Source organism: Cetorhinus maximus, chromosome 38 (assembly GCF_964194155.1).
Source record: "Cetorhinus maximus chromosome 38, sCetMax3.hap1.1, whole genome shotgun sequence".
Classification (NCBI taxonomy): Eukaryota; Metazoa; Chordata; class Chondrichthyes; order Lamniformes; family Cetorhinidae; genus Cetorhinus; species Cetorhinus maximus.
In genome coordinates this window covers 4,218,663-4,243,729 of record NC_135916.1, presented here as the reverse complement: position 1 = coordinate 4,243,729, position 25,067 = coordinate 4,218,663, and the positions used below count along the sequence as shown (strand labels likewise).

Sequence of the window (25,067 nt, the reverse complement as noted above, 5' to 3'; positions counted from 1 at the left end):
GTTGAATGAGAGAGGAAACAGAGTCTAGGAGGAAGTGAGGTGGTCATCACAGTTAAAGCAACAGCGCTGAGTTTTGTACAACATGGAGAGAAATCTGGATGTGATCCCTGCATGATCGAAAATGTTAACATTTGTAAGTTAAACAATGATCACGTGTTGAATGGACTGCAATAGACTATCAAGCAGGAGGGACAACCTGAAATATTTTGTGTTCGTTGGGAGTTTGTCTTTCACCATGCTCATGTAGTCTATATCTTGGAGGGATCGTTCCTCATATCATCTCCCGGAGCCGATTTAAAACACACTATAGTCAACATCAGGATTTACTAAACTAACGAAACAAACTCACAAAAACGGAACAGAGGGCCTCAATAGGAATATCAGCTGAGCACCCCCTGTTGTTTTGTAGAGTTAATTTACATGAGAGTGTGTGTTGTGCCGGAGAGATTGAACTGTATTTAAATTATCTCCCATTTTGTTCCAACACCCAGCATCCGAAATGAAGGCGATAGCAATATTCATGACATTAAGTTGTGGCGTTCCTGCTCTCCTCAGTGGAACAATAATTAATTGAAAACTTGCCGCCTGAATGATTGTTTCACTTCTCTCTGGTTTTAGAATTCCGATCCGAAATTTGCTGAAATAAGGGGATGAGGCTTGAAAGATTCAGTTAGCAATTTAAACTCTTTCCCACACTTTTCCAATTCGTTCATTAAGCACCCTCTTGTTCGAGAGTTAGGGCAAACCGTTATAGGATTGACAAGGCGCTGTAAGTACAGAACACCTACACATGGTCAGTTGGCGATGATTGCAGCCTTCACTGATTGACCGGATCACAGCTTCCCCATCTCTCCCTCTATCTCTCCTCTCGCACTCTCTCTCCCCCTCTCTCACTCTGCTTCTGTCTGCCTGTCTGTCTCTCTCTTTCTCTGTTTACTGCAGTTTTTTTTCGTAGGTTGATTGCTTCTGCCCCTTACGTAACGAATTATTCAGCAGCATGCACTTTGCTGGAAGCGAATCTTCACTTTCCTAAGTTCTTCGGTTGCATTCTATTGGCAATTTTGGGTGATTCGTTTGTTTTCTCGTAACGAGTTGTGCTTGTCAAGCCTCAAGGGACAAGACTAACACAGTTCTGGTTTTGAAGACTCTCAAGGTTTTGGTTTCAGACTTATAATCAAGTGTGGACACCCTGTGAAAGTCACATCTGCAAGTGACATTATTGTTTCGATAGAGTTAATACCCCAGAGCCCCGAGTGAACTGCATTGACACAATTAGGGATATGATCTAAACCGATCATGTTGATTTCGGAGCAGTTGAATGAAGATGTGGTGAGTTATCTGTACAGTTCTGTTACTCATTCATCCCTCCATAGCCAAGCATAGCCATGTCAACCAAGGGGCTCGGGTCTCCCGCAGAGAAGGGATGGAATTATAATAGTTTGATTAATGAAATTCAGTCATAAATTTCACTCAGATCCAATATAAACTGACCTCAGAGCCAAAACATCTTTGGCCAATTTTGCAATTTCAACGAGCATGAACACTTATTGATGATCAGTGGAAGAGAAATTTGAGGATAAAATGTGGGAGCTTGAGACGGTTTCCATTTCTTTTCCAGTATTGGATGTAACAGAACGGAACCACTGAACAGATGACGTTTTGTGCTGAAAAACAACGATCCGAGAGCGACAGATTATCTTTATAAATCATCCTAATGAAGGAGCTCGTTCCTAAAAACTTCAGTGGCCACATTTCCTATGTAATTTCTCAGTGATCTGTGCTGCCCAAATATTTCTTTCTCTATTGTTCAGGCAACCAGCAGCGACTGGAACTTTGAAAATATTGTAGTGCAAGGAGAGGTTCAAAATGTCGAATCCGGAACTTAGAGTCCTGGGTCCACATGTTGCACGGCTACCATTGGTGCAGCAATTAAAACGCTGGATGTGCCTTTCAATTATGAAGCTTATTAGGTTAGAATGTTCTAGGATTATTGCTTCCGATTAGGGTAAGTGATGGGGCTGGTTTGACCTGCTCTGCGGATTGCCTGATAGTATGCCTGTCTAGTTTGATGTTTAGAGGTCAAAGTGAGGCCTAGATTATTTTTCTGGAAAGATATTGCAAGGTATCTACGTTCAGAGACAATGCCAGCAACGCCTGATTGAACAATGAGTAGATTGCAAGTCATGCAAAGTCCTAGAAGGTTGTTGAATGTACCGACTTATGAACAGTTACGCTATAAGCCTTTGAATATGAGAGTTGAGGTCATGAAAATGTCATTATTTTTTCCACCGCAGCTGGGGAGAAAGCTGAATAAACCATTTTTTTTTTAAATTGGATCACAGGTTTCCCTGTAAAGCAATGGACATCGCAGAGAGGCAGCAGCTCAGTTAGGCGAGCAGAGACAAAAGATCGCTTGGCTAGCAGAGATAGCACAGCCAGAAGCCGAATGGAGACAGCATCCAGCTAAACAGATGTGTCCTGCAGCTTTCTATGGATTCTGAGAGAACACCCTGTCATGGCGAGGTCTAGGTAGAATCATTGGAACAATCTTTACTGCTGGTGCTGTGTTTAAGAACATCTCCGAGAATTGCGGAAAGCGCCGTCACACGCAGTTACTACTCGGTGAAATGGGAATACGGGGTCCCATTGGAGGCTGGGAGCATCCGTGGATTGCTGTAAGAACCGGAATTCATTGGGGAGCCCGATGTACAAATAGCATAAAATGGGGTGCGGTCTCCGCTGTAGATTAAACTTTAAGATGCCTCTGAAAAGAAAATGTTGTTTGCTGTTAGTAATACGGTATTGTAAAATGTTTTAAAACGTGAAATCCTACTTGGTAATTCATGCATCTGGAACCTGGAAATTCAAATCGCTTTGTCAAATTTATCGGCCTAAATGGAGATCGTGATATCTGAAAGACACCAAGATCAGAGGAGCACAGAGACCTGGGAGTGTAGCAGGGCCGGCAGTCGTTATAGATACTGATAAAGCAGGAGATACATCATCTTCGTGTTTGTCTGTGTACAAGGATGAGAATTCCAAAATGTATGTCACTGGACTGACGAACTAATAGTTACCCAAGCCCTATTGCAGCCAGGAGCAGCATCTTTAACCCACATGTTTGTGAGATGATGCTTTCGTTCAGAAATGACTTTGCCATGTGCGAATGTCAGCCTTCAACACAGGGCTGCCTCTCGGCAAACCAATTGGGCCGTGAGACCTGTGCCCGATTGTGAGAACTTCTTTCGGCTTCTCCAGAAATGGAAATGGTATTCAAGCTGAGTCGAGTTAATAGGTGTAACTTTAAATGGGTCTAAGGTTTCTTCGAGGACAATTGATGACTTTGGTGAGGGGGCTGATGTGGTCAGAATATTTTTGAACAGAGCGTTGATTGACACAACTCTGCTCCGGGCGTCATTTGCAAACGGCTACCTCTCCATATGGGCTGCAGTTTTGTTAAATGCGTTTCAGAGTGAACAGCCAAACATCGCTTTTAATCTTTAGGTGAAACATTTGGCGGCCAAGACTGGCCATATTTCTGTCCGTGTTTTGGCATTTCCGCTTAGTCTGATTTGAGTAGGTAATTGCAATTCAGCTACAATCTTGGCAGAACAATTGGACAGGAACAACTGTAGCAGCTGATAAAACGTCTGAACTACGGTTATGCGGAATATATAACAGAGTGTAAACTATTTCAGGTTCTGATGTTGTTTTCTGCAGGCCCTGAAACCCACTTTTTGGGATTGTGCTTGCAAAATGTTCAGTCATGTGACACATTTAATAAGGTCAAATCCGAAGAAAAAGTGCAAGTTTTTAGTCTCAGTAATGTTGACCGTTAAACAATTGCCGATTGCTGTTTAAACCCATCCGGTCCACTATTGTCCTTCAGGGAACGAAACCTGCCGCCTTTACACGGTCTGGCCTCCATGTTACTCCAGAGCCACCGCGATGTTTTTGACTCTTAACTGCCCTCTGAAAGGCTGTGGGAATCCATTCGGTTCAAAGGTAATTAGATTTGGGCAACAAACTCTGGCCTTGCTCGCGACGGCCACGTCCCATGAGAGGGTAAATAAAACCGTGGGATCTATAATCGAAGAAGAATATTGTGCTTGTTGAAGTTTGGTATTGCGGGTTCTGAACTCCCAATGTTATTGATGGCACTTGCAAATCGTACAGCCGTGCGACACATTTAGTTGGAGCAAAATAGAGTAAGGTTTACAAGCTGTTCAGGCCAACTATATCTATGATCTCAGGCAGCGATTTACAATACTGCATGCGCTATAGCGTTATTGTTTTATGCCTGAATGGGGAGCGCACGATGAGATCTCTGGCTGCAGCGCTTGGTCATCGGGCACATCTCTTTTCGCCTCTCTCTCCCTCCCGATTATCTGTTGCCTGAATTGTTCTCGTTTTGCTTTCTAGATTTCTGCACCGCTCAAAGATAAAGTCCTGGTCTCCTTTGTACCGTTTCTAATCAAGTTAACCTTCCCTCTCCCCAGTCATTGGTACCCCCATGTTTGACCGTGGTTTCCTGGACCTCCCAGAAATCTCACATATGAGCAGCAAGGCATTCAAACATGTTTCTCACATCTATCTTTGTTCGAATGTCTTTTCTCTCAAGGTTCCAAGTTCTCTTATCCCGAGATGGTGCTAGAAACTCCAATCGTCTCTTTTTACATACACAAGCAATTCTAACAGGCAGCCTCAGTGTCTCGCTTTTTTGTGCGATTAGGCATTTTATTTCCAAAACTTGATAGGATTTTATGTCCTCCGCTATCTTGACATTGTTTTTCTGTACTACACACTAATTCTAAGTTTTCGCACTTTATTATAACACAGATTCAAATTAATACGTAAGCTAGATGTTGGTTTCTAAATTTCGTTTAACAATTAGTTTTCTGCTTCGAACGCCAGGAAGAGGGAATCAAAACATTCAATGCTGGAAATGCTCAGCACTTCAGGTAGTATCTGTGGGAAAAAATGATCACGCAAATGTTCTTTGCTCAGAGCTGGGAGATGCTGGAGAGTTATATGTTTATAAACAATTATCCAGCCAGTTTGTCAGCAAGTACGATAACCTTTTACTGTCCTTGCTCAGAAACCTTAAATCTCTAAATTCTGAAATTTGTGATGAGCCTTCGTCCAACTGATTTGTTAACTTCTCCCACAATTCACACAGACGATTCCTCATATGTGAGCACATTGTATTTTTAAAGTTCGCCTTCACATCACTAACAATGAACACAAATTCAATTATTCGTGCATTTAGATAACTGTTATTCCTGAAATCCTTACTTAATCGTTAGAGTTAGTGTATGCAACGAATGGTTTGAAATGTGCTTTATTTATCGTATTCCGTTAATGGTGACAAGGACAATTATTTACAGTTATTTAGCATTTCAATCATGTTTTTGTTTTGTTTTCCCCGTGGAGTAAAATTAATTCCCCTGACTTGTCAAAATAACATGTTACTTAGTTAAATGGTGACTCTCAGTAAAGTTGGTGCCTGATATCTGACATTTTGAGAAAGGGACCTTGTTGGATAATGACCTACACACAGTAGGAAAACAAAAAACATAACCAGAGCAATGAAAACAGAGATTTGTATAGTATTTGTCATTCGAAGACCAGTACACTATGGATTCATATATTCAGGAATCAATGCTTCAAAATGTAAAAATTGGTCTCCAGGATTTGCATTCGAAACATTGGCGAATATGGAATATTCGTCTCTAAAATCTAAAGTGACCTGCCACCGAAGCCTTACGCTGTTCTCAATCCATATTCTGACAAGCACAATATCTCTGAACTTCGGGATATGCAGAGCAGTAAAAGCAAGCACCCGTTTCCACTTTGAGTGTAGTTAAGACTTTACTCAGCATTAGATCATGTCTCTCTCTATCATACGTGCAGGAATTTTCTAGAGCTTTCTGGCTATCGTCACGCAGATGACCCATGAGGATCCAATAGAAGATGATAAAAAATTAATTTCATCAGAGCCCCAAATATTTAGAGCGTGCGCACAAAATATCAAGTTCCAACCTGCCCGCCAGCCTGGGCAGCTTTCGCCATCTTGGACTCATCTTGTTTCACAACATGTAGTGAAAAGTTATTCAAATATATACAGGGTAAACAGCAAAGTCAAGAAATACACCATGACATTTGAAAACAAAGTTTCATTTCAATGAACAACTTGAGTCATTTCATTTCTTCTAGCTACAATGCATACCTGTCTACTTTATATTATGTTGGTGTGTCCATGTAGCGTCCTGTCTCTATACCATTATATGCCTCCGAACAAGTGGGCATACCGACTACTTTCGAATCGTTTTTTTCAAATCACATCTGACGTAAAATATACAAGTGCATGAAAATTAAAATTTGTGCGGAGATCAGCCTGAATTAAAAATGCAATCCCTGTAGCCGAAACAGGTCAACTGTGAGACAAAACCATGAACAACTTACACCCATATCACAGATAGAAACCAACAATTCAACTGCATTTATGAAATTACAAATAAACATATTATACAATGTAACTTATCAGAATAGATATGGATCATTATATATGGCAAGCCTGCTCTCCGGCTCTCTCTCTTACACAGAGAAATAAACACACACACACACGCGTACATACAAGAATACATTTACACTCAGAAACACACACACACACACACACACATCACACACACACACACACACATCACACACACACACACACATATACGTTTGGGCATACACATTCACACCACGTGCACACACAATCACACACGCACTCATGCACACACGTGCGCACAAAATCTCCCACAGAAAAACACAGATACGTTCACTGAGGCACACACATTCTCTCTCTCTCTCTTTCTCACACACACACACACACACACACATACAGGAGCATGCACATAAACGGAAAACGATTAATGTAACGGTAAAAGTTATCGTACTGGTAATTAGATGAACAAAATAAAATTCGTTTGTACAGTTTTGTGTAATACCAATCTTAATTCTGTTTTAAAATGTCGGATAGCTGTAACATCTTGAATAAAACACTCTCACTCTGTCGCCTCTTCATCGTCATTTGCGACAGAATGTACTCCATCATTATCGTACCCTGTGAAAGCAGAAGGAAAATGTTCATCTACAAGGCTGCAAAAGTAACTGATATACTGTCTCTGAACTCCTCCAGTAAGAACAAGCAATACAGATACAAATTATTTTTAAAAAATCTTCCTGAGACAGAATGTTACAGTTTTCGAAACTTACCGACAGATTGCTGACGTAACTTCCAGGATCCTGTGTGACGATTTACTCTGGCAACTTGTTATATCGTCAATTGCCATTCAATTAGACGATATCAATGTAATGACAGAGTTAGGGGGTTGATGGGGGAGGGGCGATGGTGTGGCGCTTTGAACTAAAATACTATCCGTGCACCCATGAGACCATCGCCATTTTTTGCACCTCTGATCAGATTCCATTTATTAGCTAATTTTCGCCTACACCAGGAAACATCTTTTTTGATTCAAGTGTTCGTCTGTATGTGCATTTATGTGTAAATTCCGTCTTCAAGATATTATCCCACAATCCAGAATTCTGAGTCAGTATTTCATTTCATATATTGATCGACGACTTCCATTTATAAGAGTTGTGGATTGATTTTATCAGACCCTGTATTGGGAAAAGTGGATCAATTCAACAAATGCGACCGTATTGACAGCCAGTGATGGGGCACAGTGTCTGTCACAACTAAAACCGACTGTGTCGATCAAATGCAATTCGAGCAACTGTATATGGTTGGAATATATTTCGCATGATGTTGCAGAGAGATGTGAGAGTGAATGATGAACATGCTCATTTAGTGGAAACGGGGCTGAGGTGTAACACTTCAGGGTTCTGTCGCAAGTAGCAATTTTGACTAGCTTTGCTAAATATATACATTTTACGTGATATGATATGCTATGATGTGATATGATGCGATACAAGATGATATGATATGATGAGTGTAGATTAATACAGGGAATTTGGAGAGGAGCAAGCAGAATGAATGTTTTTTCCATCCTTATGCACAACGTCTTCACGTTTCGATAATTTCCTGGAATCAGTCACCTCTTCAGTGCCTTTGCCGTCGGCTCTCTTGCACTAACAATCACTGAGAGGAAATTGCCTGATTTCTTTCAGCCTTTGGACTGTCTGCATTTAATGTGAACTCTTGATAATGAAGAATTATTACTTTTTAGAGCATTGTGTGCACAGCATTATGTGATTCCTTTTCTCATTCTAACATGAAATATACAATGGATCCAGCAATTGCCAAGCATACCTTTACAACCCTTGTTTCCCTTGATCGGATTGAACTCTATTCCCAGGATAATCACAATCCCAAACATGATCAGTGCCGCGAGACCCAAACGAATTGGTGTAGAACTGTAAGCTAGAAGATGATCAAAATTGGTGAGAGTTAATATGAAATAGTCTTTATTAAATTGCAATGACCATTCATACCGTAATACTATCTCAACTTCCCCTTCCAGATAGGGGAGCTTGGAGACATTGTCCTATGCCACTCATGGTCAGGGACATACTCATTCCGGGATGACATTATTCGACCTCTATTTCTCTATGTTGGTCCCCCTTCATAAATTGTACACGTAATCCAAAGGTCGAGATGAATGATAGATGGATATGAATTCCTAAAATTACTGGGGCAGCTGTGCATCTTCAATTTTACTTATGTGTCAATAATGGTGACAGTGAAAGAACTGAACTTTTATGTTCAAACAAAATACATCTGGTTCACTGATGTCTTTTGTGGAATGAAATCTGCCGTCCACACGTGACCTGGTTATCATGTGACTCCAGATCCTCAGCGATGTGGTTGACTATGAACCGCTCTCCAATTGGCCAAGCAGTTCACTCAGTGATGCATGCTAAATGCCTGTCAAAGAGACCCATAGAATCCAGTGACGAAAAAAGGGAAAATGGACAATGCTTGAGAAGGAGCCGCAGAACATAATGCACTTATACCCAACAGTGAACTTAGTCTGTTTAACAGCGTTAACAGGCTCCATCAATGGTTTCCATGCTCAGCGCGAGAATATTGTTGGCCTGGAAACTATTTCGGCAAAATTGTAACAAGTGGAGGAAGTTTAATTGCACAAACCATTTCTCAAAGTCTCCAATGTCGGTGGAGCGGATCTAATATACAGTACATTCAGCTACACTGTAATATGAATTACCAGCAAACCAGACGACAGGCCGCAGCCTCGTCTGATTCTGGGAAGAAAAAAACTGATCAACAGAATGGGAACACATCTTGCAATCATGTAGCAAATCACATAATTGATCGTTGCTGAAGGTGGAATCGTCATACTAATGTATCACTGCTTCATTATTTTTTTGAAAAGTTATGTTATCAACTATTTTCCCCATTCATCCATAGGTCCAGTCATTGATTTATGCATTGTTTAATTTCCTCATTTGTTCATTTTCATTATTCATTCATTGGAATAAATATGTCATTAGGAGCATTTGATTTTAGTTATAACATAAATTCTATTTGATTTCTGGCTGGATTTAAATACTCAATTAAGTCTAACCCTATTAAGACAGTGACAAGCTGCCAGTAAACTAGGATATACAAGCTTGTATTCTGTCCAAGCGGTATTAAAAGGGAACAGACTTCCAAAATCCCATGAATATTGTGAAATGTCACATCTCCTGTAGGCTTTCACGCCATCCAGAAATTCTTCAAACTTTTCCGAGTTGAGGCATTAACATGAAATTATCTTTTCTAAACACAATGACTACAGCAGGCATGGATTAATCGAATTCCTCTGGAATATAATACAGCCATCAGGATCTTAAGAACCGGTTATCAAGCCAGAGGGATGATTTAGAAGATCAATATGTTACTGGGAATGGTGTTGCACTCTCTCTCTTCTCTCTCTCTTTCAATCTCGATAGTAATGTGTCTGGACTTTAATTTTCAAAGTAACCATAATGGGGAGAGGAATCCATTGCAAACTAATATCCTTTGGGAAGAAAACGTTGAAATCTTCTCCATACACCAGCACCCAGGAAGACAATGGAACAATAAGGCCGCATTATCGAATCACTGCATCGAGGCCACATGAAGGATAGTCAACCATAGATAAATTCGCTTTATCAACTTCACAATATGTTGAAAAAAACCTTAAGCTTTCCAATAATACTATCATTTGCTCTAGAATGAGTGTGTGTGCGTGTGTGTGTGCGTGTTTGCGTGAGGCACTATGTCAGCCTGTGTTTGCATGTGTCTGTATGTTTGTGTGACTGTATGTCTGCTGGTGCATGTGATTGTGTGAGTCTAATAGTGTGTCTGTATGAGTGCATGTTTGTAAGTTTGCGTGTGTGAGTGAGTACAAGCTTGTGTGTGTTTGCAAGTGTATGTGCGATTCTGTGTAAGTGTGTGTGTAATGTTGTGTAATTGTGTGTGCGTATGCTTGTGTGTAAGTGTTTATGTGTGTGTGCCTGCTTGTGTACGTGTGCGTGTGTTTGTGTGTCAATGTGTCTGTTTGTGTGCGTGACCATGTGTGTGTGTATAATTGTGTGTGTGGGTAAATATGTGTGCGTGAGTATGTGTGTGTGTGAGGGAGAGAGTTCATGTGTGAGTGTGTGCTAGTCTGTGTTTGTAAATCTATATGTGTGTGTGTATGTGTATGTTTCTGTGAGTGTGTGAGCGTGTGTGTTGATGTGTGTATGTGAGTGGTTGCGCGTATGTTTGTGTGTATGTGTTTGTGTGTGAGTGCGTACTTGTATGTGCTTATAAGTGTTTGTGCGAATGTGTGTATGTGTGAGAGTGCGTATGAGTGAGTGCTTGTGTGCGTATGTGTCAGTGTGTTTGTGTGAGAGAGAGTTAGTGCGTGAGTGTTTGCTACTGTGAGTTTGTAAACATATCGTTGAGGTTGTCTGTGTGTGTGTGTTTGTTTGTGTGTGAGCGTGTGTATTGATGTTTGTGTATCTGAGAGTGTGTGTGCGTATGATTTGGGGTGTGCGTGTGTGTGTTTATATGTGAGTGCGTGCTTGTGTGTGATGGTAAGTGTGTGTACGGGTATGTGTGCGTGCATGTGAAAGTGCGTGTGGTGAGTGCTTATGTGCATATGTGTGAGTGTGTGCCTAAGAGAGGGAGACTTAGTGTGTGAGGGTGAGCTAATGTGTGTTTGTGAATGTATATTTGAGTGTGCCTTTGTGAGTGCGTGTTTGTGTGCGTGTGGGTGCGTGTGTTGATGCGTGTGTGCGCGAATGTTTGCGTATCTGTGTGTATGTTTTAGTAATTGTTTGAATGCGCATGTGTGTGTTTGTGTGTGTGTGCGTGCCTGAGTGTGTGTGTGTGTGTGTGTTTCTATCTGTGTGTGTGAGAGAGAGTGCGTGTGCACGTGTGCGAGTGAGTGTATGTGCGTGTGTGCATGTTTATGCTTGTGTGCATTGTTATGTTTGTGTGTATGTGTGTGTGTGTGCGAGTGAGTGCGTGTGAGTACGTGCTTGCGTGTGTACCTAAGGGTGTGTGTGAGAGTGTGTGTAAGATTGTGTGCAATGTTGTGTAATTGTGAGTGTGTATGTTTAGGTGTGAATGTTTATGTGTGCGCCTGCTTGTGTTTGTGCTTGTGTGCCAAAGCGTCTGTTTGTGTGTGTGATCTTGTGTGTGGGGGTAAATGTGTGTGCGTGAGTGTGTGTGTGTGAGAGAGAGAGTTGGTGTGTGATTGTGTGCTAGTCTGTGTTTGTAAGTCTATATGTGATTGTGTCTGTGTATGTATGTGTATGTTTGTGTGAGTGTGAGCGTGTGTGTTGATGTGTGTGTGTGAGTGTGTGCACATATGTTTGTGTGTGTGTGTTTGTGTGTGAGTGTGTGCTTGTATGTGTTTGTAAGTGTTTGTGCGAGTGTGTGTATGTGTGAGAGTTCATGTGAGTGAGTGCTTGTGTGCGTATGTGTCAGTGTGTTTGCGTGAGAGAAAGTTAGTGTGTGAGTGCATGCTAGTGTGTGTTTGTAAATGTATCGTTGAGTTTGTCTCTATGTGTGTGAGTTTGTGTGTGTGTGTGAGAGAGTGTGTGTTGCTGTGTGTGTATTTGAGAGTGTGTGTGCATATGATTATATGTGTGTGTGTGTGTTTGTGTGTGTTTATGTGTGAGTGCGTGCTTGTGTGTGTTTGTAAGTGTGTTGGCGGGTATGTGTGCGTGCGTGTGAGAGTGCGTGTGTATGAGTGCTTGCGTGCGTATGTATGGGTGTGTGTGTGAGAGAGAGAGAGATTTAGTGTGTGAGCTAGTGTGTGTTTGTAAATGTATTTTTGAGTGTGTCTGTGTGAGTGTGTGTGTTTGCGTGCGTGTGTGAGTGCATGTGTTGATGTGTGTGTATGCGAATGTGTGTGTACGTGTTAGTAATTGTATGTGTGCGCGTGTGTGTGTTGGTGTATGTTGGTGTGAGTGAGTGTGTGTGTGTTTTGTCTGTTTGCGTGTGCCTGTTTGCTTGTGAGTGTGTGTGTGTGAGAGTGTGTGTGTTTCTATCTGTGTGTGTAAGAAAGAGAGAGTGCGAGTGCGTGTGTGCGTGTGCGAGTGAGTGTATGTGAGTATGCATGTGCGTGTGTGTGTGCTTGTGTACATTGTTATGTTTGTGCATACGTGTGTGTGCGTGTGTGTGTGAGTGAGTGCGTGTGAGTATGTGCTTGTGTGTGTTCATAAAGGTTTGTGTGAGATTGCGTGTGTGTTTGTGTGCGTTGATGTGTGTGAGTATGTGTAATTTTGTGTGTGAGACTGTGTGTGTGACTTTTGGTGTGTTTGAAAGCGTGCATGTCCGCGTGTGTGAGCTTGAGTGTGTGTGTGAGTCCATGAGTAACTTTGTGTGTATATATTTACGTGTGTTGTCTTGTTTGAGTGTATGTGAGTGTGTTCGTGTTTATGTGTGCGCGAATGTGCCTGTGAATGTTTGCATGAGTGTATGTGTTGGTATGTGCGACTGTGTGTGTTGGTGTGTGAGTGTGCGTGTGTATGTGTATATGTGTGTGTCTGTTTGTGTATGAGTGTGTGTGTGTGTGTTTGTGTGTGCATGCGTGTGTGCATGACTCTTTGTGTGTGTGTGAGTGTGCTTAGATTTGTGTGTGAGGGCGTATGTGTGTGCTTGGGCGTGCGAGAGTGTGTGAGAGTCAATGTGTGTGAGCATGTGTGTGTGAGTCTGTATGAGTGTCTGTGAGTGTGCGCTTGTCTGTGTTTGCGAATGTGTGCATGTGTATGTGTGTGTTGATGTGTGTTGATGATTGTGGGTGTGTGCAAGACTGTGTGTTTGTGTTTTTGCGTGTATGTGTGTGTGCCTGTGAGAGTGTATGACAGAGAGAGACTGCATGTGATTGTCTGTGTGTGACTGTGTGTGAGAGTCTGTGTGCATGTGTGAGTATATGTTGAGGTGTCGATCAGTTTATGTGTTTGTATGTGTGTTTGTGTGTGTGTGAGTGTGTCTGTGTGTGTGTGTCAGTGTGTATGTGAGGTTGTATCAGTGCGTGTGACTGCGTGTTTTTGTGTGTTTGTGAGTTTGCGTGTGAGAGTGAGTGTGTGTGAGTTTGTGTGAGTGCTTTTGTGTGTGAATGTGTGAGAGAGAGGGTGACTCCGTGTGTGTATGTGTGAGTGTGTGTTTGAGCATGTGTGCGTGTGAGAGGGTGTGAGTGTTTTCGAGAGGGTACCTGAGTGAGCGTGTAGGTTTGTGTGTGTTTGTGACAGTTGGTGCGTGAGTGTATGCTAGTGTGTGAGTGAATCCCTGTGTGTGTGTGTATTTGTGTGTTTGTGTGTTTGCATATTGTGTGTGCGTGTTTGCATTCTGGGTGCTTGAGCGACAGACTGTGTGTGCTTAATTTGTGTGTGACAGTGTGTATGAGTGTGTTTGTGTGTGTGCGTGCATGATTTTGATTTGTGTGTATGTGCACATGTGTGTGTGATCGTGTGTCAGTGTTTGATTGCCTATGTGTTAGTGTGTGAGTGTGTGTGTATGCATGTGTGCGTGCCTGTTTGTGTGTGTGAGCATGTGTTTGTGTGTGTGAGAGTTTGTATGAGCGCTTGTGAGTGCGTGCTTGTATGTGTTTGTGTTGATGTGTGTTGATGCTTGTGAGTGTGCCTGAGCCTGTTTGTGTGCATGCCTGCGTGTGTGTGTATGAGTGTGCATGTGAGTGCATGTGTAAGATGGAGACTGTTTGTGTGTGTCTGTGTGTGAGTTTGTGTGAGAGTCTATGGGTGCATTCTTGTGTGAGTTTCTGTATTTGATTGCATGTGTGCATGTGTGAGTGTGTGTTGACATGTGTAAATCTGTGTGTGCGTTTGTGCATGTGTGCATGTGTACTTCCATGTGTGTATGAATGTGTTAGAGTGCGTGCTTGAGTGTGTTTATAAATGTGTGTGTGAATGTGTTCACATGTGTTGATCTGCTTGAGTGTGTGTGTCTGTGCGTCTGCGTGTAAGAATGTGCATGTGAGTATGTGTGTGAGTGACTGTGTGTGTGTGTGTGTGTGTGTGTATGTATGTCTGAGTTCGAGAGAGTGTGTGAGAGAGAACATGTTTGTTTTTGAGAGGGTACCTGAAGAAGTGTGTAATTTTGTTTTTGTTTAAGCTTGTGACTGTTAGTGTGTGTGAGTGTCTGTTAGTGTGTGTGTGTGTGTTTGCATGTGTGTGTGCATGTGTGTGAGGCAGAGTGTGTAAGTGTGTGCCTGAGGGTATGTGTGTGTGTGAGTATGTGTAAGTGTGTACACACGTTTGTGTGTGTGTGTGTGTGTTTGTATAATATTATGTGTGTGTGTGTGTTTGTATAATATTGTGTGTGTGTGTGTGTTTGTGAGAGAGTGCGTGTGTGAACGTTAGCCTGTGATTGTGTGCACGTGCTTGCTGGTGTGTGTGTGTGTGTGCATGCATGAGTGTGCGTGAGTGTGTGTCTGCGTGAGTGTGTGCTTGTGCTTTAGTGTACGTATGCTTGCATGTGAGCTTGTGTGTGTGTTTGTTCATGTTTATGTGCGTGTGAATGTGTGTGTATGTGTGTGTGCGTGAGTGTGTGTGCATGTGTTTGTATTTTTTTCTGTTTGTGTACGTGTATGCAAGTGTGTGTCTGAGTATGTGGGTGTGTGTCTGTGAGGGAGAGAGAAGGACAGAGAGAGAGAACTTGTGTGAGCGTGTGCTTCTCTGTGCTTGCAAGTATATGTGTGAGTGCATTTAAGTGTGTGTATCTGTGTGTGTGTGCGTGTGTATGTCTGTTTGTGTGAGTGTGTGTGTTTGTCTGTGTGTGTGTGTGTGTGTGTGTATGTCTGCTTGTGTGAGTGTGTGTGTGTGTGTTTCTGTGTGAGTGTGTGTGTGTGTGTGTGTGTTTCTCTGTGTGTGTGTGTGTGTGTGTGTGTGTGTGTATGTGTGTATGTGTGTGTTTTAGTGCCCAGGGACAGCGTGTGACATAAGCATGGCAGTTGCCATTTACCAATGGAAAAACTTCAGTAGGTTTTATATCTTCTGCGATTGCATGGAAAGGTGCCGTAGCAAGCTATTGGTGGTGACGGAGTGCGTGAGTTTCTCTTGGAGGAAATGCTGGCACGGGAGGTGAAGGGAAAACGTATTTCGTCGTGGAGTAATGCTGGGGTTGGCGAAAATGGCGGAGGATGGTTACTGCAACTCACTTGCACCTGCATACATTTAGTCAACTGGATTCACTGGTCAAAAAGCACTCTCCACTACATTGGGAACACCAAATGTAGATTGGGTGACAGATTTTCAGGACACGTTTGATCTGTCCGCAAGCATGAACCAGACCTTCCTGCTGCTGCCATTTCAACAGGTCATCCTGCTCTGATGCCCACATGTCCACCCTTGGCCTGCGGTAATGTTCCAGTGAAGCCAATGTGAACTGGAAGAACAGCAACTCATCTTCTGATTAGGCACTTTACAGCCTTTTGGACATAATATTGAGTTGAACAAGATCAGACAATAAACTCTGTCCTCAATTTTGATGTTTTTTTTTTCCATCCCTGTTCCCAACAGAACCATCTGTAACTTTGCTTTCACCGCTTGCTGACTCTTCTTCTGGTATAAACACATTATTCTACATTAGCTTTATGTCATTATTAGCATATTTTAAAGACATCAAAGCAACTATTAACACCCAACTAGGCCTTGTGTGCATGAGATCTTTATCAAATACAAAATGAGCTCCTACCTTTTCATTTCTGTCTTCAAATTTCTACTTTCATTTTAGTTTTAATTGTTAAGTGAGCTAGTTAGTGTAGTCAGGAAATGGCACAGAATGAAATTTAAACAGGAACAAATTTTCTTACGGTCGGATGGATATATTGACTGTGAATCACACTGACCTGTTACAGTGATGTGCACAGTTTCACTCAGAGCCGAGGATAGGTTTCTTCCGTTAATCAGCGCTTCATAGCGACAGGTGTAACTTCCTTTCTCAGAGTGATGGATATTCCTGATGGTGAAGGTGACAGAATTGATCCCTGAAGGAGCAGACTTGAACCCATAGTGATTCACATACCCTTCTCTGTATAGGTAAAATACGTTGGCGGGATTGTCCCCGGGGCTTGTACAGTTAAACGTGACAGCTCCACCCAGAAAAACAATGCTAGATTCCACGGATATGTCTGGTTCGGGAAGTTCTGGAATTGGAATTGAAGAGGTAGCAACGATTGATTCAAAGTTCGAAACTGACTTTTATTCCTTATTTTCTTTATCATGCTCTTAATGATTTTGCAAAGCTCTATGAAAAACTCTCTTAAACTTCCTTGATCTACGAGAAAATTCGCAGCTTCTCCAGTGTCTTTGCATACCAACGTTGGTATGCAAAGAGACTGGAGAAGCTGGGAATTTTCTCCTAATTCAAGAAAGCTTATGTATGGAAATAAGCCAATGCGACTGAATGAAGGTACCATTCAGCACCGGTGTGTGGAAGGGATCTCTGATGTCATAATGTGCCTAATATAACCCCAATTAAAACTGTGGAATATCCCGCCAATTGTCGCTGGCTTCCCCCAGCGCCAGAACACTTCAGCAACTGACTGGCCCCTCACACCATTCTCCTGCCTTCCACTCCTGCCCACCACAGCCGCTGCAATTACAGTCGATATACAGCGGGTACATCGGACACAATTATGGAATGAGGTCGCAGAACATTTGGACAACCTCCCCGCTAATTTTTAATGACGGACATTGTAAGTAAATAAATCATTGATTATTTCAAACAGCCAACACAATAATTAGAAATGTTGAAATCTCTGTTCCCTGTCACTCACCTGCAATAGTCACCGTTATAGCCTGGCTCAGTTTGGAATCGAACTGCCTGCTCTGGAAGGTAATTCTATATTGACATTGGTATTGTCCGCTGTTGCTTGGACTGGTATTCGGGAATCTTAAAGAATTGATATTTGTGATGGTTCGTCTAGATGACAGCTGTTGATGTCCTTTATAAAAATAAAACATTTTCTTGCGATTGTCTCCGGTCACGGTGCAGGTCAAGGTGATCGTCTCTCCTGCTGCGTACACCCCTGTGGTCTGATCAAGAGCTATCACTGGGGTTTTTAGCGGACCTGTGGTAAAATGATTTGAGGGAACAATTAGAAATGGATCAGAGCTTTTCCATGTACAGCAGTAGGTTATAAACACATTAATTAATCTGTGTCGAGACACGGTGTTCACAAGTGTTTGAGAATTAACAAATGTAGAGATCAGGATTTGATGACGAAGGAAGGAGGATAAGCAAACACATTTATAAACGCCAATGAGGAACTCGGCCTTCCCCAACAGCTCTACGGTTGCTAAAGTACGCCCAAAGTGAGTTCATTAATTAGTCTATAAGCAACAGTCATAAACAGGTATGAGGAGAGCAAGATCGCATGAACAGAAATCAATTCGTTACAGGAAAACCGGCGTGCTTTTTCCTTCAGTGATGTGCTTTCAAGATGAATGTTTGGTCCATGGATACCGAAACGAAGATCCCAATGATTTGAACCACAACAATGGAGCGTTTTGCGATACCTCAACACGGAATGGCAAACTGGGCACTCGTTTTAATGTCCTATCTAATTAGGGGACGATACACAATCACGCAGGATTGGGACCGGGTAAGTGACTGCCTGGATTATGGAGCTCAGGCCCTGGAGCATTGACATCTGCCTCCGACAGTGCAGCACTCCCTCAAAACTGGCACCAGGGGGAGTGCCGGCCTAAGTGATGGCTGTCATTTCTAGAGCCGGAATTGATCACACAAGCTTCTGACTTAGGATAGCGTGCCGCATTCTTACTAAGGGCATGAATGAAGATAGTCCATGACAAAGGCAGTTAGTGCCAGCATCAATGTGGAGAATTAAAGACAAACAGTGAAACGATTGGACGGTACATTATGCCCCACCACATGTGGTATTTGTGATGGGGTTCCTCTAATGCCTGACAGGCTCATTGGTCGCGGTTGGGCACTCGGGCCGAACATGATGTCAGAAAGAGCATAACCCACTCCCGGGATGTGCCATGATCTCATCCAACAATGGACGCCCCCTCACTCAGTGACAGGATCGTTCAGCTTTTGATTGGCCCCTCACACTCTCCTCCTGCTTTCCTCCGCTTCCCATCTCAACACTTTCACTTGTACCTGATGCCCAGCGGGTGAATTCAAAGCCCATTCTTTCAGGGAAAGTGTCAGGACTTGAGCAATGAAGTCAATGGTTTTCGCATACAATCCTGCCCCCGAATAGTGACCGTTTCATTTCGATGCAAGGACCTGAATTTGTCAATGTGCCAAGCCCGGCGAAGAGACATATTAACTATTTGTGTTCTCTGTCACCCACCTCTCGTAGTCACGGTCACAGCCTCGCTCTTTGGTGATGTTAGATGTCGACCCCCGATGGAAATTCCGTATTGACATTGGTATCGCCCTTTGCTACTTCTACCAGCAACCGGGAAAGTTCCAGTATTGACATTTGTATCAATTTGCCTGGAGGACTGCAGTGCATCATCTTTGTAGAAATTGAAGGTTTTCTGACGATCATCCCCAGTCACAGCGCAGGTCATGGTGACAGTCTCTCCTACTACATACACCCCTGTCGATTGATCAAGTGTTATCAGTGGTTTTCTTAGCGGCTCTGTGAAAAATAAAAAATAAAATAAGATTGGCAAGACAATTATAAATGAATCGCACTAGAACAATGCACAGTAATTGTTTGTACGATAAGGTCAATTGAACCATTCCGAAGGAGGCGGTTTAGAACAGCGAAATAGTTCGGAACAAGGGTGAGTTGGGGTGGTGATTAAAATGACTAACTAAATTATACATTTAAAGCGCGTTTCAGAAACTGATTCTCGTTTAAATATTGCAACAGAATTTCAGCTGTTTGCTGACATATCGAATTCTGTGTATTGCTGTATGTGCCTGTGTGTATGCTAGCAATCCTGTGTGTTTGTGTGTGTGCGCGCGGATGCGTTTAAGAGTGTGTGCGTGAGAGTGTTTGCGAGTGTATGTGCGTGTGTGTATGTTTCTCTGTGTGTTTGCCTGCGTATGTTTGTGTGCACGTGTGCGTGCGTGTGCGCGGGCGCAGGCGTTTCGTGTGCGTGTGTGCATCCATGCAGCAGATGGTTTGCAGATGGTCAAGGAGGAGGCTCATCACCACATACAAAATGGCAACTATGATGTTAATTTCTTGTGCTGAAAGTAGATTCAACACAAACCTTCAAACGGAACTGGATAAACATTGCTAAGGGGAAATATGTCAAAAATTTTGAATAAATGCTTGGGAACGAAAATAACTTCGCTTCAAAAGGGCAACTAGGAAGATGCAATTAAATTCTGCCCTTGCCATTTCCAGCCACATTCTGTGAACAATTTAAGAAAAAGTTGATAGCTCTTTGAAAGAGTTTTCACAGGCAGGATAGGACGACTGCTCCCGCCTGTGCTGTTGTATTTTCTCATTTTGTGATTAATGGTGGCACGAACAGTGTTGTTCAATGTGTCGGATCAGAATTAGACAAGCGGTGAACACAAAGTCATCCTGAGTGTTAGAGAATGTGAACACTGGGTTCCTTTAAAATTATCAGCACTGATTGGAATAGATATATTAATATTCACTTTTCCCCCTCAGTCACCCGCTGTAGTGAAATTCACAGATTCACTGAGCTGGGATTCTAACTCCCTTCCCTTGACTGAGGCTCTATATTTACAATGTTACCGCGCCCCCCACCCCCCGCCCCCCCAACCCCCTCCCACATAATAACCCCTTGGTCTGTGTCGGGCACAGTGAATGTGTCAATGTTGCCCTTTGTGACGAGTTTTTAAGAGGACAGAGGTTGATTATCTTTTCACATAAACACTAATGGGACAATGACCGAATTGCGTGCACATGTTGAGTGATAATGTTCTGTGAAGTAAAGGCAAATGGGACCACGTACAGACACCTGAAGTTTGAGACACCAGACGTTTCTCACTGTTTCATCTGATACACGGTCCTACTAATTTGCAACTATCCCACTTTACTTTAACTGTGTCAGGGAACTTCAAAAGAGTTCTTGTCGCCGGGGACGTCCAGGCTGGATTATGGAGCTCAACTCCTTGAGTATATACATCCACCTACGACAGTGCAGCACTCCCTCAGCACCGGCACTGCCGGTCGGTGTGATGCTCTCATTTCTAGAGACGGGGCTGATCACACAAGCTTCTGACTTAGGGTAGTGTGCCGCATTCTTAGTCAGGGCATGAATGAAGATAGCCCATGACAAAGGCAGCTAGTGCCAGCCTCAATGTGGAGAATTAAAGGCAAACGTTGAAGCGATTGGGCGGTACAGCGTGCTCCAGCACATGTGGTTTTTGCGATGGTGTTCCTCTATTGTGTGACCGGCTCAATGGCCGTGGTTGGACACTCGGGCGCAACATGATGTCAGAAAAAGCATAACCCAATGGCGAGATATACCGTGACGTCACCCAACAATGGACGCCCCCTCAGTCAGTAACAGGATCCTTCAGCAGCTGACTGCCGGCTCACATCCTCCCCCTGCTTTCCTCCGCCTCCAATTTCAACACTTGCAGTGGTAGCTGATGCCCAGCCGGTGAATTCAGGGCCCATTCTTTCAGGGAAAGTGTCAGGGCTTGAGCAATGGAGTCAATGCATTTCTGAAACACTCCTCTCCTCAAACACTGACCGCTTCATTTAGTTGCAATAATCGCAGTTTGTCAACGTGCCAAGCTTGGTGTAGAGACATGCTAACAATCTCTGTCACTGACCTCTGGTAGTCACGGTCACAGCCTCGCTCTTTGGGGATGTCAGGTGCCGACCCCCAATGGAAATTCCGTATGCACATCGGTCTCGGCCTTTGCTACTTCTACCAGCAGTTGGGAAAGTCCCGGTATTGACATTTGTATCAATTTTCCAGGAGTTCTTTATCTTTGTAAAAATTGACGGATTTCTCTCGATCATCTCCAGTCACAGTGCACGTCATGGTTAAAGTCTCTCTTATTACATATACCCCTTTAGATTCATTAAGTGTTATCAGTGGTTTTCTTAGCGGCTCAGTGATAAAAATAATAAAATAAAATTGGCAACACAATTATAAATGAATCGCACGAGAGTACTATACAATAATTGTTGGTGCGATAAAGTAAATTGAACCATGCCGAATGATGATGCTTACATCAACGGAAAATATTCGATCAAGTGTGAGTTGGAGTGCTGATTGAAATGACCAAATAAATAATACATTTCAAAGCGCAATTTCAGAAACAGGTTCTTGTTTCAATATTGTGACAGAATTTCAGCTGCTTTCTAGCATTTCTAATTATCTGTGTATTACTGTATGTGCCTGTGTGTATGCGTGCAATCATGTGTGTGTGTATGTGTGTGCGTGTGTGTTTAAGAGTATGTGTTTGAGAGTGTTTGTGAGTGTGTGTGCGTGTGTGTATGTATGTCTGTGTTTGTGTCTGAATGTGTTTGTGTGCGTGTGTGCAAGTGTGCCTGTGTGCAAGTGTGCGCGTGCCCGGGCGTTTCGTGTGCGTCTGTTCCTCCATGCACCAGAAGGATTGCAGATTGTCAAGGAGCAGGCGCATCACCACCTTCAAAAGGGCAACTATGATGGGAATTACTTGTGCTAAAATTAAATGCAACACAAACCTTCAAACGGAACTGGATAAACATTGCTAAGGGATAGTTTATCAGATGTTTTAGATAAATACTTGGGAGCGAATATAACATAGCTTCAAAAGGGCAACTAGAAAGATGCAATCGAGCTCTGCCTTTTCATTTCCAGCCACAAACCGTGAACAAATGAAGAAATAGTTGAGAGGCCGAGTGCTCCGGTCTGTGTTGTTGAATATTCTCATTCTGTGATTAATGGTGACACTGGCAGTGATGAGTCAATGTGTCGGATCAGGATTAGACAAGAGATGAATATAATGTCCTGCTGAGTATTAGAGAATGTGAAAACTGGCTTCTTATTAAATTACCAGGAGTGATTGAATAGACATATTAATATTCGCTGTCCCCCCTCATTCACCTGCTTTCGTGAAATTCACAGATTGACTGAACTGGAATTCCAACTCCCTTCCCATCACGGGGGCTGTATATTTACAATGTTACCCCCCACCTTTGTCTGTATCGGGCACTGTGAATGTTTCAATGTTGTCCTTTGTGACGATTTGATTAGAGGACAGAGGTTGATTATCTTTGCATATAAAGAATAATGAGACAATGACCGAATTGCGTGCACATATTGAGTGATGTGTTCTGATGGATTCATATTGCCACACAGGAGACAGGACAGGACAGGACTTCCGATTAATGTTCTGTGAAGTGAAGGCCAGTGGGACCACGTCCAGGCACCTGAGAATCGAGGCACCAGAGGTTTGCCACTGTCTCATCTTAAGCACGGTCCTGCTAAATTGCAGCTCTCACACTTTACTCTAACTGTGTCAGGGAACTTCAATGCTGGAGTAGCTGTCGCCGGAGGAGTCTCGTGCTGGTTTATGGGACTCAAGTCCAAGAGTATATAAATCTACCTCCGGCAATGCAGCACCCCCTCATTACTCACACCGGTAGCGCAGAGGGCGGGGAGGTGTTGGGATGCGAGGCCGGGGGGCGTTGCTGGGGAGTGCCTGTGTGCATTACAATGATCAAATCCTAGTGTATATACATGTCACTCCGACAGTGTAGCGCTGCCTCAATGCTGTCACTTTGCCATGATAAACGACCCAACTCGATCCGTAGATACATTGTGACGTCTCGCCACCATGGTCCATTTCCGCAATGCCAGAATACTTCAGCTGATTTCGTACATTCACACGCTTCTCATGCTGCCTTAACTCCTCTCGTTACCTCAACAATACAGTCAGGCCTGACTCACTCAGGCTTTCTGGCTTTCATGGAATATGGCAGGAACTAAGCAATGAAATCCAAGGTCATTCCGTCTTACCCCTCACCTCTATTATCGACAGTTCTATTTTCTGACAGCAATTAGCACATGGAGTTTTGGAAGTCGCAATTACTTTGAAAAAAATCATTGTTCACAATCTCTCTTCCTTGTCACTCACCTGCTACAGTCACCATCACAGCTTTGCTCATTGGAGAAAAGAACTGTGAAATCCCAGAACAATATCCGCATTGATACCGCCCTCCATGGTTAAAAGCAGGAATCGAGAACATTACACGTTCACCCTGTTTGGAAATTGGAGAACGGCTGAGTACTTGATTATCCTTGTAAATGCAGACGGCTTTATCATAATAGTTCATTATCATTTCCTGCACAGTGCAGGTAATGGTGACATCCTCTGTTTCTAAGTAAACACCATTCGGTTGGTCAAGTGATATCTTTGGATTTCTTCGTGCATCTGTGGAAGAAAAAACATAAAGGTCTGTTAGGAATGGATCTCCAGGGTTTCAGTTACAGTGGAAATTTGGTGACTCAGTTCGTGCTGAAGGAAGATGATTCCATCGGAAATGAGTTGGAACAACATGATGTTTAGTGATTTGTTAACTGAGAAATAGTGTGATATTTGAAGTAACGCGATGGGTTTCAGTAACTCCGGGCGTTGCAAACAGCTACTTCTGAAATATTGGAAATCAAATGGTCGCGCTAAAGAAACGAAATCAGTTAGACATTTGATCAGAAATGTTACCCTGGCATACAAGTGAATGGAAGAGTTTGTTTGATGAGCTTTCAATATTTATAGTCAATTTGGCCGAGGAGAAAATGTGACTAAACATAATGAAATTCTCCTTTAAACCGTGTGGATTTGAATTTCGAACAATGGAGTTGCCCTTGTGAACCGGAAGTATTATTCAATCATTCCGGAAGTGATTGCATTTGGCCAGGCTGACATATGTTGCCCATCCCTCATTGCCTTTGAGAATCTGATTTTGAGTGTCTCTGAGGCGATGCAGCCGGTGATGTGTTGCTAAACAAAAGTTGCTGATGGGAAGCAGGACGTGTGATTGGACCCCCCAGACACTTAGCCCTCACTCCCAGTGGCCCCATCCCAAGCCATCAACTCCATCCCGCTCCCTGGACAATATCAGGCACTGAGAGAGCCTCTTTACAACGTTAGTGCCACCTTTGACCCTGAGTTGACCGTACACGCTCCATCACTCTGAACACTTATATCCGCCTCAGTGGCATCACCTGACTCCACCCCCGCGTCATTTGATCTGCTCTTGTCACCTCCAGCCATGTCTATTCCACCTGCACCCTGAGGAAACCCACATATTCCGCCGGGTGTAAACTTGAAATTAACTAAACATCTCCTGTCCTCTCTCTTCATTCGCAACAAGCTCCATTGATACATCACACCGGTTCAAACAGAAGTACATTTTCCCACGTCGCCAGCCCATAAAGGGAAGCCTAGATTTCACAATAAGCTCATTCTTGTTGTCAAATCCCCCCATGGCCCTCGAAGCCTCTCTATCTGTGTAATGTCCTCCAATCCCCCCTGCCCTCCGTCATCTCTGCGCTCCTCTCGTTCCGGCCGCTTGAGATTTCCATCGCTCCACAATAGGCGTATTCAGCTGCCTGGGGGGCCCGAAGCTTTGGGCTTTCCTCGCTGCACT

The 25,067-nt window shown here is 43.1% G+C and overlaps 1 protein-coding gene across 1 annotated transcript in view; it reads right to left on the bottom strand.

Moving 5' to 3' along the window:
• Positions 1 to 24,691, bottom strand: part of LOC144672410 (Fc receptor-like protein 5) — a 74,122-nt gene extending 49,431 nt beyond the window's left edge. The window contains exons 1-3 of the mRNA XM_078534254.1: positions 24,598 to 24,691; positions 23,555 to 23,851; positions 18,834 to 19,127 (exon numbers count right to left, since the gene is read on the bottom strand). Coding sequence (XP_078390380.1) covers positions 18,834 to 19,127; positions 23,555 to 23,851; positions 24,598 to 24,691 — 685 coding nt within the window. The remainder of the gene's footprint in view (positions 1 to 18,833; positions 19,128 to 23,554; positions 23,852 to 24,597) is intronic.
• Between the last annotated feature and the right edge of the window lie 376 nt (positions 24,692 to 25,067).